This window comes from Rana temporaria, chromosome 1 (assembly GCF_905171775.1).
Source record: "Rana temporaria chromosome 1, aRanTem1.1, whole genome shotgun sequence".
NCBI classification, from domain to species: Eukaryota; Metazoa; Chordata; class Amphibia; order Anura; family Ranidae; genus Rana; species Rana temporaria.
In genome coordinates, this window is record NC_053489.1 from 686,428,999 (window position 1) to 686,447,160 (window position 18,162).

At 46.7% G+C, this 18,162-nt stretch overlaps 1 protein-coding gene across 1 annotated transcript in view; it reads left to right on the forward strand.

The window, feature by feature from the left end:
* LOC120924719 (cytosolic phospholipase A2 gamma-like) overlaps positions 1-18,162 on the forward strand; it is an 83,847-nt gene that overhangs the window by 14,916 nt on the left and 50,769 nt on the right. The window contains exons 5-11 of the mRNA XM_040335735.1: positions 5,132-5,277; positions 7,432-7,639; positions 8,380-8,488; positions 12,353-12,493; positions 16,219-16,269; positions 17,309-17,344; positions 17,777-17,806. Of these exons, the coding sequence (XP_040191669.1) occupies positions 5,132-5,277; positions 7,432-7,639; positions 8,380-8,488; positions 12,353-12,493; positions 16,219-16,269; positions 17,309-17,344; positions 17,777-17,806 (721 nt within the window). The remainder of the gene's footprint in view (positions 1-5,131; positions 5,278-7,431; positions 7,640-8,379; positions 8,489-12,352; positions 12,494-16,218; positions 16,270-17,308; positions 17,345-17,776; positions 17,807-18,162) is intronic.

An 18,162-nucleotide genomic window follows, 5' to 3' on the forward strand; every position in this document is an offset into this window, starting at 1 on the left:
CAGCAAATCACAAGGACAGGCTGTTAGAGGCAAAAGGCAGTGGTTTCGCAAACCAGCAAAACCAGCCCCCAAGCCAACCTTATGAAGGGGCGCCCCCACCCACGAAGGTGGGGGGAAGGCTGCGACTCTTTTCAGAGATTTGGGAAGCCAGCATTCCCGACGAGTGGGTACGGTCTTCCGTGGCCACAGGCTACAAATTAGATTTCCTAAGGTTTCCTCCTCCTCATTTCCAGAAGTCGAGGATTCCAAACGATCCGGAAAAGGGAGCCGCATTAAGATCGGCATTAGATCATCTACTTTCCCAGGAAGTAATAGTAGAGGTACCAGTCCTGGAACAGGGGCTGGGTTTCTACTCCAACCTATTCATCATCCCAAAATCCAATGGAGATGTCAGGCCAATTTTGGACCTAAAGATGGTAAATGCATATCTAAAGATCCGCTCATTTCGGATGGAATCCGTGCGGTCAGCAGCTGCCACACTCCAGAAGGACGACTTCATGGCGTCCATAGACATAAAGGATGCCTACCTTCATGTTCCAATTTATCAGCCACATCAAAGATATCTACGCTTCATGGTGGCTTCGCGTCACTTCCAATTCGTGGCGCTTCCCTTCGGGTTGGCTACGGCCCCCCGGGTGTTCACGAAGGTCCTAGCTCCGATCCTAGCCAAGCTAAGGATCCAAGGGGTCACGATCCTAGCATACCTGGACGACCTCCTAGTCATAGACCACTCGTCTCCCGGCTTGGAGCGAGCAGTGGCCCTCACGGTCCAATACCTCGAGAGGTTCGGCTGGGTCCTAAATCGAGAAAAGTCAGCTTTCCAGCCCACAAGGCAGTTGGAATATCTCGGCATGAGATTAGACACAGAACAACAAGGAGTGTTCCTACCTCTGAGGAAGGTAAAAGCCATCAAGGAATTAATCCTACTGGTTCTAAGCACTCGCATCCTACAGGCAGCCATCCTGTCAGCATGGAGCAGAAGGCCACAGGCCTTGGATATCCCGTTGCCGCTCTTATCAAGAGTCCGACAAAGTCTGTGTTGGTGGTTAGACCCTCAGAATCTACTGAAGGGGAAGTCTTTCAGCCCAGTGGCTTGGAAGATAGTGACCACAGATGCCAGCCTGACGGGCTGGGGAGCAATTTTGGATGGTTGCACTCGCCAAGGTACTTGGGCAAAGCCAGAGAAGCAGTTGCCCATCAACATCTTGGAGCTCAGAGCTGCTCGACTAGCCCTCAGGGCTTGGACGTCAAAATTGCAGGGGTTCCCGGTGAGAATTCAATCAGACAATGCCACGGCCGTGGCATACATAAATCACCAAGGGGGAACCAGGAGTCAAGCCGCTCAGAGAGAGGTGAGCTTGATTCTCCTATGGGCAGAGGCGCATGGGCCCTGCATATCGGCAATATTCATTCCAGGAGTGGACAACTTTCAGGCGGACTTCTTAAGCCGCCAGACTCTATGGCCGGGGGAATGGTCTCTGCATCCACAAGTCTTTCAAGCACTCTGCCAAAGATGGGGAGTGCCGGACGTGGATATCATGGCATCGAGACTCAACAAGAAACTAGACAGGTTCATATCCCGCTCAAGGGATCCGATGGCCTGCGGAACCGATGCGTTGGTTTGCCCTTGGCATCAGTTCAAACTTCTTTATGCGTTTCCCCCGCTCCAGTTACTACCCCGCCTGCTGCGCAGGATCCGGGTGGAACACATACCAGTCATCCTGGTAGCTCCAGCATGGCCCAGAAGGGCATGGTACTCACTCATCCTAAAGATGGTAGTGGGAGACCCTTGGACTCTTCCTCTACGGCCAGACCTGCTATCGCAAGGTCCGATCCTCCACCCTGCCTTACGGCATCTAAATTTGACGGCCTGGAAGCTGAATCCCTGATTCTCAGGGGTAGAGGTCTGTCTCAGAAAGTAGTCTCTACCCTAATCAGAGCCAGGAAACCGGTCTCTAGGGTGATTTATTACAGGGTCTGGAAGGCCTATGTAGGCTGGTGTGAGTCCAAGCGATGGCTTTCTCGCAAATTTACCATCGATAGAGTATTAAGTTTTCTCCAGCTAGGAGTGGATAAAGGATTGGCATTAAGCACAATCAAAGGACAGATTTCTGCTCTGTCAGTGTGGTTTCAGCGGCCGCTGGCCACCCACTCGCTGGTTAAGACCTTCCTTCAAGGGGTCTTACGTATTAGACCTCCAGTTAAATCCCCGCTTTGTCCGTGGGATTTAAATCTTGTTCTGTCAAGTTTACAGAAACAACCGTTTGAGCCGTTGGCTGAAATTCCTTTGGTTCTACTGACAAGGAAGTTAGTATTTTTGGTCGCCATAGTTTCCGCAAGAAGAGTTTCGGAGCTAGCGGCCTTATCCTGTAAGGAACCATATCTTGTTTTTCATAAGGACAGGGTCGTTCTCCGCCCTCATCCTTCCTTCCTTCCGAAGGTCATATCCAGTTTTCATTTGAACCAGGATTTGGTACTACCATCCTTCTTCCCTAAACCTACTTCCAGAAAGGAAGGGTTGCTGCATACCTTGGATATTGTCAGGGCCATGAAGGCCTATCTTAAAGCTACAAAGAAGATCCGGAAAACAGATGTGCTGTTCATTCTATCGGATGGGCCCAAGAAGGGGCAGGCAGCTGCAAAGTCCACCATTTCTAGGTGGATTAAGCAATTAATCACTCAGGCCTACGGCTTGAAAGGGTTGCCTCCTCCAGTATCATTAAAGGCTCATTCTACTAGAGCCATGGGCGCCTCCTGGGCAGCACACCACCAGATCTCTATGGCTCAAGTTTGCAAGGCGGCAACCTGGTCTTCTGTCCACACGTTTACAAAATTCTACAAGTTGGACGTAAGAAGGAATACTGATACTGCCTTCGGGCAGGCAGTGCTGCAGGCTGCAGTTTGAGACCCTCGGATTCCGGGGGCTCCTCTTTTTTGAGTTAAATTTAAAATTTAAAATTATTTTTCTCAACTAAGTTGGATTTATTATGATTTGAGTATATCTCTAAATTAAATCCTTTTGTCTTGGAGATGTTCTCCCTCCCCTCATTGTAAGCATTGCTTTGGGACATCCCATATAGTAATGAATGCCGCTCTGTGTCCCGTGATGTACGATAAAGAAAAAGAGATTTTTAATACAGCTTACCTGTAAAATCTTTTTCTTGGAGTACATCACGGGACACAGAGCTCCCACCCCTCTTTTTTGAGGACCATTTTGGGAGGCATACTGCTTGCTACAAAACTGAGGTACTCCTCCTATGGGAGGGGGTTATATAGGGAGGGGCATTTCCTGTTTGAGATTGCCAGTGTCTACACCTGAAGGTACTCCATATAACCCATATAGTAATGAATGCCGCTCTGTGTCCCGTGATGTACTCCAAGAAAAAGATTTTACAGGTAAGCTGTATTAAAAATCTCTTTTTTTTCATGCGGTATAGCAGAGCTATTTTTAGCGCTGTACCGCATGAAAAACGCTTTAATGTGAAAGGGGCCCTACACGTGGGAGCAGGACTGTTTCCCAATACTACGCCTAAATCTGCTGCTCTCCTTTCAATTCTACCTTTCACCACAAATGTATTGTTTTTACCCGGCTGGGTAATAAAGGGCACAGAAAAGACACCTGTTGTGGACATTCTGTTACTGCTATACACACCATTTACCCCTAAGACAGCGGAGGAGCCATGAGGTAACATGCCACCCAAAACAAACCAGCAGCTCCTTCGGGGGTAGTGCTACGCGTGTTTTGCCCCCAAGGGCATCACTTTACATTTCTCCACATTAAACCTCTTTTGTAGCCATGTAGTTGCCCACCTCATTATTTTATTCAGGTCTTTCTGTAAAATGTCCATATCCTGATGTGAAGTTCTTGCCGTGCTTCGCTTTGTGTCATCTGCAAAAACTGAGATTGAGCTATTTATAGTTACATAGTTAGTCAGATTGAAAAAAGACACAAGTCCATCAGGTTCAACCATAAGAAATAAAATATCGTACAATCCCATACACCCAATTCTATACCCACAGTTGATCCAGAGGAAGGCAAAAAAAACAGAGCGATGATCCAATTTGCTACCGCAGGGGAAAAATTCCTTCCTGATCCCCCGAGAGGCAATCGGATTTTCCCCGGATCAACTATACCTACAAATCTTAGTACTCAGTTATATTCTGTACATTTAGGAAAGAATCCAGGCCTTTCTTATAGCAATCTACTGATCTGGCCAGAACCACCTCTGGAGGGAGTCTGTTCCACATTTTCACAGCTCTTACTGTGAAGAAACCTTTCCGTGTTTGGAGGTGAAATCTCTTTTCCTCCAGATGTAAAGAGCGCCCCCTTGTCCTCAGTGATGACCGTAAAGTGAATAACTCAACACCAAGTTCACTATATGGACCCCTTATATATTTGTACATGTTGATCATATCCCCCCTTATTCTCCTCTTCTCAAGAGAAAATAAATTCAGTTCCTCTAATCTTTCCTCATAGCTGAGCTCCTCCATGCCTCTTATCAGTTTGGTTGCCCTTCTCCAGTTATCCCGTTTTCTATATAATTTTATGAATAAATTGAATAGAATTGGTCCCAAGACAGAACCCTGGGGGACCCCACTTACCACTGCTACCTCGGCATCTTGTCCTGAGGACTGCAACTTCCAGCTCTCCCTGCCGTGGGAGAAGACACCACCAGCCAGCTACTCCTGGTACTTCTCCCACTCCATGCCTCCAGCTTCAGTAGTGTAGGGCAGGAGGTGAAAGAGGCCTCCACAATGTTCTAGCCTCCACCAGGTATATGATGGTATGGCAACAGTGATATCTCCATCCAGAAACTACCACTTAATGCACAAATGGCTTACTAAAAAAAAAAAAAAACTTACCCCAACCTAACCCTTTGTGACCAGGCCCTTTGTAGTGAAATGCATTAAAGAAGTGGAGGCTTCTAGATGGAGACGACATGGCTGCAGCTTCACTGTTGATTTAACCCCTTAAAGCCCCCCCCCCACACTGAGAGATCCACACAGATGATTCATCCCTTGTATTCAGTTTTGATTTTGTTATTAATGTATTACCACCGTCACATACATACTCAATCTGTAACAGTGATAAGTATTTCATTATACATTTTATTTTTATTTTTTTCTAAAGCATTTTGACCCTCCTGTAATCGCGGTCTTGGGATCGGGGGGTGGACTCCGTGCCATGATTGGTTTTCTGGGAACAATTTCCAAACTGGCCGAACTCAACCTTTTAGGTGCCGTTACTTACATTGCTGGGATATCTGGATCAACATGGTATGTAGATTATAACAATTTATATAGTAATTTGTTGAATAAATAATGTAACGACGGCTATTGTTTTTTTAACCACTTCATGCCCGGGGAAATTGTTTTAATTTTTCACACATGTTGCAACAACACTTGATTTTTTTTTTAAGATCCTGTGCATCTCTTTTCTCTTTATCTTTGCTGAGATGTTTCTACACCTTGATTGGAGTCCACCTCTGGTATATATTCGGTAAATTGATTGGACATGATTTGGAAAGACACCCCCCCCCCCCCCCCCATTGGACAATGCATACTATATCCGAGCAAAAGCCATGAGGTCAAAAGAACTGCTAAAGGGGCTAAAGCATGATCGGGTATTACAGAAGGATCCAAAAGGAATACACGCAGACAAAGCCGATCCTAGGCAGGGTGCCTGCAGAGGTGGGGGCGCCGATGTGTATACACACACACGAAAGTGCCTCAAAGAAGCTACTTGCAGGACTTTTTTTTTTTTTTTTTTTTTTTTTCCTTTTTGGTGTATCTGCTCTTTATTCGGCAATCATATGAAAAAGTGTGTGGAGATCATTGCTTCTTTGTTATTTGACGTGCATTCTAGTTGTGATCGGAAACATTTGCTGATAATAGCGAGGCAGTTAAAACGTTTTTTTCTGAGGGCCCCGGGACCAGTAGGGGCCCCATGAGCGTCTCCTGGGCTGGTATCTATATTGGGTCTCCCATCCTGTGTTTGTATCCGGATTGGACCGGACGGCGTCCTTATCGCAGGACTTTTTTTTTTGGACGTCCCACAAGCGCACCCCTCCAGTGTGAAAGGGGTCTAATGGACCATCTTCTGTACTATTGTCTGCAGTCTCTGACCATCTCCTGTATCATATCTGGGGGTCTTTCTAACAGAAGCCTTCTCTGTATCCTTCAGAGAGGCCCCCCTCCAGGTCCCAATAAAGTACTCTGCTTCTCTTCCAGTATTTTGTTTGTTGTTAAGAGATCATATAAGGATCCCAGGGTAATGTAGACTTCATGGGGGAGCATCTCTGTGGTTGAGTCTTTGCCATATAAATGTTTGTAAAGGGGAGGAGTTAGTAAAATGATCACACCCATGTAGGGGCGCCAGAAATATTTCTGCACCCAGGCGCCTTTGACCCTAGGATCGGCCCTGCACGTAGAACAACCTAGTTAAACCTTCATGCAATTGGGATGATATTAAAGGATAATTCAATGCGAAATGGTGGGGGGGGCGGGAAAGGGAGAAAAAGGCTGTGCGCCATGGCCTACTCAGAATCCCAGGGTGGCTCAACACCTAAGACCAACCCCAAGGGATGACATCTGTAAGAGCCGGTTCACACAGGGGCGGCACGACTTCGGGGGCGACTCAGCCAGGCGACCTGAAGACGACTTCCAAGGCGACTTGCAAAATGACTTCTGTTTAGAAGTCAATGCAAATCGCCCCGAAGTCGTACAAGAACCTTTTTCTAAGTCAGAGCGACTTGCGTCGCTCCTATTAGAACGGTTCTATTCACTAGAATGGGACGCGACTTGTCAGGCGGCTGCGTCGCCTGACGAGTCGCCCCAGTGTGAACCGGGTCTAAGAACGAGAGAAAAGAAAAAACAGAAAGGTAGAAGGGAGTAAGGGAAAGTCAGTCTAGGAAAGGAAGGGGTGGGGGGGGACTGACTCCTCTGATATGCCGCCTGAAGCAGTCAGAGAAGGCCTGAACAAGTCTATTTAAAAAGAGGGAAGCTCATAGGAAATCTAAAGTTCCCAGACTTTGAGAAATCTTGGATGTGAGTCATTCACAATGCTAGACATCTGGCCATGGAGCATCAAAGCGGTCATACGTGACTTCACCCCTTGAAAGGCCACGCGGGGGTCTTCCAGGCCTGGGCTATGGTCCGTTTAGCAGAAGTGCACATGCTTTTTCGTATTTCCATCTGCATGATCATCTGTATTTCTACCCCAGTTGGAACTTTTGACATAGTGGTTTTCACCCGTGAGTGTCTGGTTCATCAAGTGCAGACAACTTGAGGTCTCCAAAGACTGCTAGTACTATTTACAATTGGACAAGATGAAGATATACTATATCGCAACCCCCCCCCCTTTTTATGTTTGTTAATAAAAAAATGATGTTGCATCAAAAACTTACCGATCAAACTCTTTTAACATTCTAGGTGTATCTCCTCTCTGTATTCTGAAAGTGACTGGTCAGACTTTTCACGTATGGAAGGGCTGGAGATTGAGTTATGTGAGCAAATCAAATCCGAGAATGAGCGGGACTGGACCGAGCCATGGAAGAAGATGAAAGAGAAATTTCTTGGAAACTCCTTCTCTCTGACAGATTTTTGGGCCTATACATTTGTGTTCTCCGTTATAAATGTAGTAAGTACAAGCCAAGGTCCTCTCCAAGCTTTGGAACCCAAGAGAACCTTTTAAATCTGGGGCGACTTGACGTAAGGCCCATACACAGGGCTGCCATCAGGGGGGGTCATAATTAGAAATGGACACCCAAATGTTTGACAAGTCGTGCGTGTGTGTTTGTTTTTTTCTTATCACAAAACAAGTCCCTTACTGTAAATCCATTATTGATCATGATGCCTGCTGACTCACTAAAAAAAAAAAAAAAAAAAAAAAACGGGGCCCGGCCTACACAACCTTCAAATTTTTATATAAATGACAGCAGGGATGAAGGTGACAACATTGCCCAATAATGGCCATACGACACTGCTATCCCTGCCCCTTTTTGCTTTTGTGGCCAGGAAAACCAGCCATGTATGACAATGTGCTGGTGACATCAGCAGTTGCTAGGCATGCAATCAGTAAAAGTAGGGCAATTACTTTGTGGTACACCACTGATGCTGCTGAAGCTTGGGGTACACCACTGATGCTGGAGAAGCTTGGGCTACACTACTGAAGATTGGGGTACACCACTGATGCTGGAGAAGCTTGGGCTACACTACTGAAGATTGGGGTACACCACTGATGCTGCTGAAGCTTGGGGTACACTACTAAAGATTGGGGTACACCACTGATGCTGCTGAAGCTTGGGCTACATCAATGATGGTGCTGAAGCTTGGGGTAGACCAAAACAACGACTTATTTAATACTCCTCTCTTCTCCAGATCAATGAAGGAAAGCTTTCCAGTCACCAGAAGATGTGCGAGGATGGTAAAGTCCCATATCCCATCTACTCTGCTGTGGCACAGGATAAAATCCATGAACATGATTCAGGTGAGTTACTAAAACTGCCTTTTATGAATTCTTCCCTGTAAGGAAGTTATAATTACTATGAATGAAGACTAACTAAAATGTCAGGTTTGGTCATTATCCCTCTGCTCCATACACTGCTTTGCCCATTTCATTACAGCCAGAATCTTCAAGCTCCTTCCCTGGTAAGTTGATGCCATCCAACTTGAGCCCTGCCAATAAGATTATTTTGTAGCTAGCTGGCCATACACTTTTGTAGATTTTCCAATGAACGTGCCTGTGAATTTTCATATGAAAGCTCATAACCGTACATTCAATGACCCAATGGTAAGCAGCACAAGGGCCTCTTCCCTACAACCCTGGACTGTGGTTGTGGGGGGTCTTCCGATTGGTTCACATAAATGAAAGTACTTAAAAAAATAAAAATAAAGAAAATCCCAGAAATGCTCACCACCACCACTCCAGCCATGTGGTGTCCCAGAGTTCCCTATCCCACCGCTGACCTTCTGACCTTCTGAAGAGGACCTCCAAGTTACGCTCTCCTGATATTTTGATTGGCCGCGGTCTGGATGAAGTTGCTCCCACAGATGTGGGAGTTCTTGTATCTTGACTGATACCCTTTTGTAATTGTACACTTTGTACACCTTTCTTTTTTTTTAAATACAAAGGGGACCTAGTAAAAAATCCTCAGAAGCACACAGAGAGCTGTTCAATTGCAAATGTGACAGGAAGTCTTCAGCTCCATCCCCCTCCTGAACCATACCCACTAACACATTTTGCCTATCATGGGCTCTTGGATTAAGCCCATGATGGGTGAAATGCATTAGAGCAGTGGTTCTCAACCTGGGGGTCAAATGATGACGTGCCAGGGGTCACCAGATCCTGGGCTGTTACCGAAGCCCGCACCACACACTCTCCCAGCCTTTTTGCGGCTGCCCACTCACTGTTTTTGCAGTCGCCCATTCAGTTCATGGCATGGCTGGGGGGCAGAGACTAGAGGTCAGCTGACTGGTAAGGAATGTAAAGTGGGAGGGGCTGGAGGAGACCGGAGGAGACCCTATCTCCTGATTTCGACATGGGTGTCACTGCTACGAAACACCACAAAGTCGGAGACACAGTGAAGCCGGAGACAGTGAGTAACACTACCTGTGATTATAGTTGCCGTTAAAAGTCCCCACTACAGTTCTCAGATCAGCAGATGACCATAATCAGGAGCAAGTAGGCCAATCAGAACTCCCCGCAGCACTGCCACTCATCCCAAACCTCCACCAGCACTGCCACTCATCCCAACCCCCACCAGCACTGCCACTCATCCCAAACACCCCACCAAAGAGTAGGAAATAAAATAGTCAATACATGAAAGGGAGAGGAAAAGAGGGGGAGGAACAAATAAAAAGGGAGAGGGAGCAAGAAAGACAGCAATGGGGGTAAAAAAACAAGAAATTAGTATAGAGAGAGATAAAAGGGAAAGATAGGAGAACGAAGAGAGAGGGTAGTTCATCCTAAAATGTACCATAAGGGTTTTAACGTTTTACAAGTGGAAGGGTCTCGAAGCGCTAAATTTCCGTGGGTTAGGGGCGCAAACTACTTGGCTTGCCTTGGGTGCTGACAACCCACGCTACGAAAATAATTTTACTGTTCGGGGTCCCCACAACTTGGGAAATTTTATCAATGGGTCACGGCACTAGAAAGGTTGAGAACCACTGTGGTTTGGGGCTGTGGAGGGGTTGGCGCTGAAGATTTCCTGTCACGTGTGCTTCCATTTCTCTCTGGTGTGCTTCTCGGTATCGGATAAGATGTGTCCTTTTGTGAGCTGCACCCGGCAGGAATCGATCACCGGGTTACTGAACTAGTGGAGCTCAGGAGTGGTGCTGCATGTTGAATTTTTTTTACTAATAACCCCTTCCCACCAACCCCCGGCTCCTCTTTAGTAGGATATGTATGGCTGGAGGATGGAAACCACTGTGATTGGCTGTCAAAATAGTTGCATGATCGGGAGCTGGTCCCGTCAACTTCTGGTCATTGGCAAGTAATGAGAGACGTCTTTGACGGCTCAATTAAAGTGGAAGTAAACCCTCCTGTTCAGCCTCTGTTTACTCTTCAATTGCCGTGATGTGCACATGTGATCAGTTATGACAACGGCCATTGGATGGTTGGACAGTTGGGTTGATGGCACAACCAATATGCCAGGAATGTAGCTTTGTATTTTTTTTTTTTGTTAAATCAATGGGTTTACTTCCATTTTAAGGTGCTAGGATTGAGCAGTGAAAGCACAGAAAGCACAGAAAGCTCTGCTGCCCGTGTGTGTGTGTATGTGGGTGTTAAAGCCCACCCTCTTTACTGCCACACACGTGCATTATTTGGGTATCAAGAGACAAAGGTCCACTTCAGTTTTGGAATTTCTGGAATGAAAACCATATTTACTGATTGATTCTAGAGAAACGTTCTATCATGTTCCTTAAAAATATCTCACACTGTAGTCAAACGCACATCACTTTGACCCCCACCAACAACTGATCAAACTAATGTTCTGAAGGCAAACGTTTTCAAACATTTTTCTAGTGGAAAGTTCTGCACTTGGGGGGGGGGGGGGGGGGGCTAAGAATATGCATGCATCATACATACTGGGGGATCTGTAGTGGTGAAGGATCTGGGGGGATCTGTAGTGAAGGGTCTGGGGGGATCTGTAGTGAAGGGTCTGGGGGGGGGATCTGTAGTGAAGGGTCTGGGGGGGGGATCTGTAGTGAAGGGTCTGGGGGGGGGGGATCTGTAGTGAAGGGTCTGGGGGGGGGATCTGTAGTGGTGAAGGGTCTGGGGGGGATCTGTAGTGGTGAAGGGTCTGGGGGGATCTGTAGTGGAGAAGGGTCTGGGGGGATCTGTAGTGGAGAAGGATCTGGGGGTTTTGGTTGATCATAAGCTCAATAACATGCAATGCCAAGCTGGTGCTCCCAAAGCGAGCAAAGTCCTTTCTTGTATAAGAGAGGTATGGACTCCAGAGACAGAGATATCATTTTGCCCCCCTGTACAAATCATTAGTAAGACCTCATCTGGAAAATGCAGTTCAGTTTTGGGCTCCAGTTCTCAAGAAGGAGATCAGGGAACTGGAGAAAGTGCAGAGAAGGGCAACCAAACTGATAAGAGGCATGGAGGAGCTCAGCTATGAGGAAAGATTAGAGGAACTGAATTTATTCTCTCTTGAGAAGAGGAGAATAAGGGGGGATATGATCACCATGTACAAATGTATAAGGGGTCCATATAGTGAACTTGGTGCTGAGTTATTCAGTTTACGGTCATCACTGAGGACAAGGGGGCACTCTTTACGTCTAGAGGAAAAGAGATTTCATCTCCAAATACGCAAAGGTTTCTTCACAGTAAGGGCTGTGAAAATGTGGAACAGACTCCCTCCAGAGGTGGTTCTGGCCAGCTCAGTAGATTGCTATAAGAAAGACCTGGATTCTTTCCTAAATGTACATAAAATAACTGAGTACTAATATTTGTAGGGAAAGTTGATCCGGGGAAAATCTGATTGCCTCTCGGGGGATCAGGAAGGAATTTTTTATTTTTTTTCCCTGCTGTAGCAAATTGGATGATGCTCTGCTGGGGTTTTTCGCCCTCCATTGGATCACCTGTGGGTATAGAATTGTGTATCTGGGATTGTATGATATATACATTTTTATGGATGGACTTGTGTTTTTTTCAACCTGACTAACTATGTAGTGTGTGGCTGGCTTTACGGTTGGTAATTTTTGTTGTTAGTTTTCTTGTCCTTGATGAAGATTGGAAGGTCGTTGTTTGCAATGAAGAGGACATAGAGGTGACTCTTCGGTGTGTAGAGGAGACGTCTCGGGATTGGACAATAACTGGAGGAAAATCTTCTTCTCATTTCAGAAGTTTGGTTTGAGTTCACCCCACACAGGTCCGGATTTCCTTCCAACAAATGCTATGTAAAGACTGAGCATCTGGGATGTCTGTTTAAAGAAGGACTTTTATTGGAGGAGCAGCCAGAACATGACTTGATTTATCTTCAAGGTGAGCCGAATCACAAATCTTGCCTGTACAATTTATCACGGCGCCAAATCGGATGAGTTTTTTGTTGTTAGTTTTATATATGCAAAATCTGTGCGTAATGAATTTTGATGGAGGCAGCATACATTATGCTGTACATAATGAGCTAAATGTCACTGGGACTGACCATCGACTTGCCAAATGTAAAACCTGATGGGCCTCGTGCACGTGACTTATCCTGATGGCACTGCTCATTAATTGGCTCCAGACCGGCTCATGCACATATACTGCGGCAGAATGGCTCTCCTGGGCAAAATCCTGTGTGTGTGTGTGTGTGTACTTGTGTATGTATGGCTTCACCAAGGAGAGCTACCAGAGACTTGGGCGAGTGCACCCTCTGAACCCGATGCGCGTCGCCAAATGCCATGAATCTTTCCCATAGTTTGTAGACGCTATAACTTTTGCGCAAACCAATATACGCTTTATTTTTTTTAACAAAAATATGTAAAATACAGGAGAGTGTGTGGTTGTTTCAAAATTGTCACTTTTTTTTGTTTTTATGGAGCAAAAAAATAAAAACCGCCGAGGTGATCAAATACCACCAAAAGAAATCTCTATTTGTGGGGGGGGGGGGACGTAAATTTTATTTGGGGACAACATCACACGACCACGCAATTGTCAGTTAAGGAGACACAGTGCTGAATCGCAAAAAATGGCCAGGTCATTGGGCAGCCAAATCTTCCGGGGCTGAAGCCATTAAACACGGGCAGGGGTGAGGGTGCAGGATACACGTAGGCATTATGAGGACACATTCTCAAGCAAAGTTCTTCAGTATCGGCCTTAAATTGGGAGAAAGCTGGTCTGAGACTATGCAAGCAGTCAGTCCTTGTGTCTAGCCCTCAAAGCACAGGCACACCTGGAGCTCCAGGCAAAATGTCCTACTTCCTATGTCCTACTCTCAGCTTCCCTCAGATGCTCTTCAGTGAAAGGGGTCCTCAAGTCCAGCTTCCTAAAGTGGGGGTCCTCCAGAAAATGCCTTTATGTCCATGTTCCAGATAATACCTCTTCAATAACACAGGCTGCCTCCCTGTGGCCCAAGGAAAGGGCTCTCTGATCAGACCCTCCCAAACATGTATCCTCTTCCCCAGCACACCTTATTGGCCTCCCTTCCAGGGAATGGCTGACTTTCAGATAAACCTTCATAGCCAAGTGACTGACCCTCCTACACCTGTCAGTCAAGGGTCCGGCTCGAAGACCAGTAGCTATAGCGGTAAAGACTCTCACCGACCAGTTGGGAAAACAAGCGGGTCACTTCAAAGACATGCTGGTAGGTAAATTGGATCTTGTCCAAAATTGGCCCAGTATATATATGTATGACTGTGTGTCTCTAGCGTGTCGAGATCCTACGGGGTAAAATGACCGCACCAGCCATGCAGACACTGGCTGAAAAGCGCCCAGAGGCGATTCAGTTCGCATGTGTAGCGCTATACAAGTCATTCATTCGTTCATTCTGGCGGATAATACAGGCTCACCCGGGGTGTGTAGTCTGAGTACTAACCAGAGCCCCTGATGGAGGAGATGGGTTTAGCTGCATGTTGCTACCAGGTCACAGTCCTCCGGATCGCTCCACCCAGGAGGTGAGCAAGTCGGGTTCCAGTGCTGGATATAGCAGGAGGGGATCTAGCAGAAGCATAGTCTGTAAACAAGTCAAAGGTCAGTAACAAGTGGTTGCAGGTAGGCGATCAGGCAGGAGCGTAGTCGAGGAACAAGCCAATGGTCAGTAATGAGTGTTAGCGAAGACTGGAGTGACAAGAGCAAGATATTCGCTGAAGAGAACAATAATCTGGCAAACAGTAAGTTAAAAAATATTTACTTAAATCAGGAAGGGATAGGAGCAAAGGGTTCAAGGTTCGCCAGAAACTAGAGGAAAAGCAAGGTTGTCTAAGCGATCAGTCAGGGAAATGTCCAGCATCTCGGATTGCTCAGCGAGAAGTGTTACTGCTAAACGCAGCAGATGTCCCAAGTCCAGGCCCTGACGGCACTATTTCTAGAACATTCTTCCACAGACAGGCAAGAGCAAATCTGCCACCAGGCTCTTGGGGATAGACCTGACCAGACCTAAAAACTTGCTGTTCAACTGAATACAGAGAGCCAAAGGCTACATTTAGCCAGCCTAGGGCAGGGCACCTCACCTATATTCATATATCTTGGCTCTGCCGGATGTCCTTGACAGTCAGAGAAAACCCATAGTCCTAAACATGTTCATATTTAACTATGTAACAAAGTGGTTCTCAACCTTCCTAGTGCCGTGGCACCTTGATAAAATTTCCAAGTTGTAGGGACCCCTTACTGTAGAATTTTCGTAGCGTGGGTCGTCGGCACCCAAGGCAAGACAAGTCATTTGCGCCCCTAACCCACGGACATTTAGGGCTTTCCACTCGTACATTATTAAAACCCCTTATGGTACATTTTAGGAATTTACACTCTCTGTATGTTCTCCTTTCTTTCCCTTTTATCTCTCATCTCAATTCCTTGTCCCCCCCCCCCATCCCTCTCTGTAGCCATCTTTCCTGTTCTTTCTCTCCCCCCTTTTTTTTTTCTTTTGTTTCTCCCCCTCTTTTCCTCTCCCTTCCATGTATTCTCTATTTTTATTCCTTCTCTTACTCCTTCGGGGGAGGAGGATGTTGGGATGAGTGGCTGTGCTGGCCTGGGGAGTTGGGCATGAGTGGCTGTGCTGGCCTGGGGAGTTGGGCATGAGTGGCTGTGCTGGCCCGGGGAGTTCTGATCAGCCAGCTTAGTTGCTCTTCTTGATCAAGATCATCTGCTGATCTGAGAACTGTAGTGGAGACTTTAAATGGCTTTAAAGCGGTAGTTCACCCCCCCCCCCGACACATTTTACCATCGAGACAGGCATTGTAGCGCGAGCTACAGTATGCCTGTCCCGATTTTTTTAACCCCGTACTCACCTTGTAGTCGTCCATCGTAGATTTCGGCTCCCGCGGGGAATGGGCGTGCCTATGGAGAGGGAGGATGATTGACGGCCGGCCCTGGCACGTCGCTCTCTCCGAAGACAGCCGGAGTAGGTCTCGGCTCTTCACGGCGCCTGCGCACAGGCTATGCGCACGCGTCGTGAAGACCAAGCCTATTTCGGCTATTTCCGGAGAAGCGTGACGCGCCAGAGCCAGCCGTCAATCATCCTCCGTCTCCATAGGCACGCCCATTCCCCGGTATCTTCGATGGACGACTACAAGGTGAGTATGGGGCTAAAAAAAAACGGGACAGGCATACTGTAGCTCGCGCTACAATGCCTGATTTTAAGGTAAAAGAAAAAAAAAATGTTTTTTTCCCGTCTATAGGGTGAACCCCCGCTTTAAGTGTTGCTCACTGTGTCTCCAGCTCTGTGGTATCTCGCAGCAGTGATGCCTAATCCTGAAATCGGATAGGGTCTCCTCCAGCCCCTCCCACTTCACATTTCTCACCAGTCAGCTGACCTCTAGTCTCTGCCCCCCACCATGTTGTGAATTGAATGGGCGCCCGAGGGCTCCAGGAACAGCCCAGCTGGGTGGCTGCAAAAAGGCTGTGAGTGCTATGGGCTTCAGGAACAGCCCAGGTTTCGGTGACCCCTGGAAAATCGTCATTTGACCCCCCCAGGTTGAGAACCACTGTGCTAGAAGTTCATTGACCATTCATAACTGCAACCCTCATTGCATTTTTTGTAATTCAGTCCTTATTTTCTACTTTCTTTGCAGGACTGTGGGGCAGTGCACCCGGCGCTGATTGGATGATGTTGTTCGTTCGAAGTAGGTGTCTAAAATGTACTGGTTAAAGCTCCTCCTACACAAAGGGATTCCCAGCAAAGCATACCTGATCACCGCTCTCTAATTGAACAATACTTGCCTAAATCTATGGTTGCACAACATACTGGTCCCTATTCTTGTTTGAATGTGCTCAGAGACCTGTGTGGGCTTTGACTGCTTGCCCCCTGATTCTAAAAACGCTACTTTCATGGTTGTCACTCTCTGGATTGAGAAAATATTGAAGCCATTAATCGAGAACAGACGTTTTTTCAACCAGGGTTGTTCCAGAGGTAGCTGGGTGTTCCTTCAGCTGTGGCTTGTTGACCTATTTGCTGGAGCCTGTGTAATGTCCCTATTTCTTCTGAGAAATCCTCACTTCCTGTTCTTCTGTCTGTAACTCCACACAGTAATGCAAGGCTTTCTCCCTGGTGTGAAGAAAGCCTCTTGAGGGGGGGAGCAGGAGAGTCAGGACGCCCACTAACACACAGCTCATTTCTCTATCTGCAAAGTAGAGAGCGTCCTGACACTCCTGCTCGCCCCCTCTCCCCTCAAGAGGCTTTCTCCACACCAGGAAGAAAGCCTTGCATTGCGGTGTGGAGTTACTGACAGAAGAACAGGAAGTGAGGATTTCTCAAAAGAAGGACATTTAAAAGCAAAATGGAAGGATGAGGTAAGTGAAGGAGGACTGCACTGAGGTAAAGGAAGCTATTTAGGGGAAAAAATGTTTTCTTTGCAACCCCTTTAATGCATAGGATGCATTAAGATGGGGAAAAAAAACTAACCTTTACAACCCCTTTTTAAGCATGCAGTTCCTCTTCTGAGTTTAGGCAGCCTGGCCACTGATGACATGTGAGTTCCACCTGTGGTGTGTTATGGGTGCCCCCCCCAGGGGGCATTGGGAGCAGGACATGTCGTGGATGGGCCTCCCAGGAAAAACAAAAAATCATAATGGTGCCCCCAAAATAAAGACGGCCTAATACTCTCTTATTACTTGTATTTGTTCTTATTAAAGATGATGTAAAATAATGTATTTGTTTTATAGAAACCTACAAGAAACTGAAAGAAATCATAACTGGAGGTAAGGAGTCATCCTGGCATCACCTACCTGTATATTGCATAAGGTTTATCTCAAAGAATGTGTGATATTTTATAAGCTCGCTTTATTCTGTTTTTGAATACAAAGATTTGAAGATATGCCAACACCGGGAACTTGGCGGCCTGATGAAAATTCCTTGTGTGGGGGGCTAATTTTTTTATTTTGAGGGGGCAAGTGCTAGGGTGTAAAATATTATTTAATATTTTATATGCAGGGCAAAGTCCCCTTTGAACCCTTCATGTCTCAGTCCCCTAGTGTACAGCCGGTCCAACTCCTCCAGATTGCTTCCCCTCATCCTTTCCTCTGGATCTCCTATGTTCTCTTCCATTCACCTACACATAGTTGTGTGTTTTTGTAGATCTGGATTTGTGTGACTAATGACGTTCCCTGACTTATTATTTTCTCATCCAACAGCAAAAGACGGAACTGTGAGCTTCTTCAGCAGTAAGTGGTGGCCTTGGGTTGTGGTGGCCTTGGGTTGTGGTGGCCTTGGGTTGTGGTGGCCTTGGGTTGTGGTGGCCTTGGGTTGTGGTGGCCTTGGGTTGTGGTGTCTTTGGGTTGTGGTGTCTTTGGGTTGTGGTGTCTTTGGGTTGTGGTGTCTTTGGGCGTCCGCTGAAATTTTTTCAGGGAGGGGCGCTTCGGCAGTGGTGATAGTCGCATTTAACCCTTTCTTCAAACGCTTTAAAAGTGCCCTGCTAGTGGCCGAATAGCGCAGCTAAAACGATGGGTAAAGCGCTGCTTTTTGGCGACAATTTACCGAGAACGCGGCCAGCTGGCAGTGTGAAATGGCTCTTGAGATA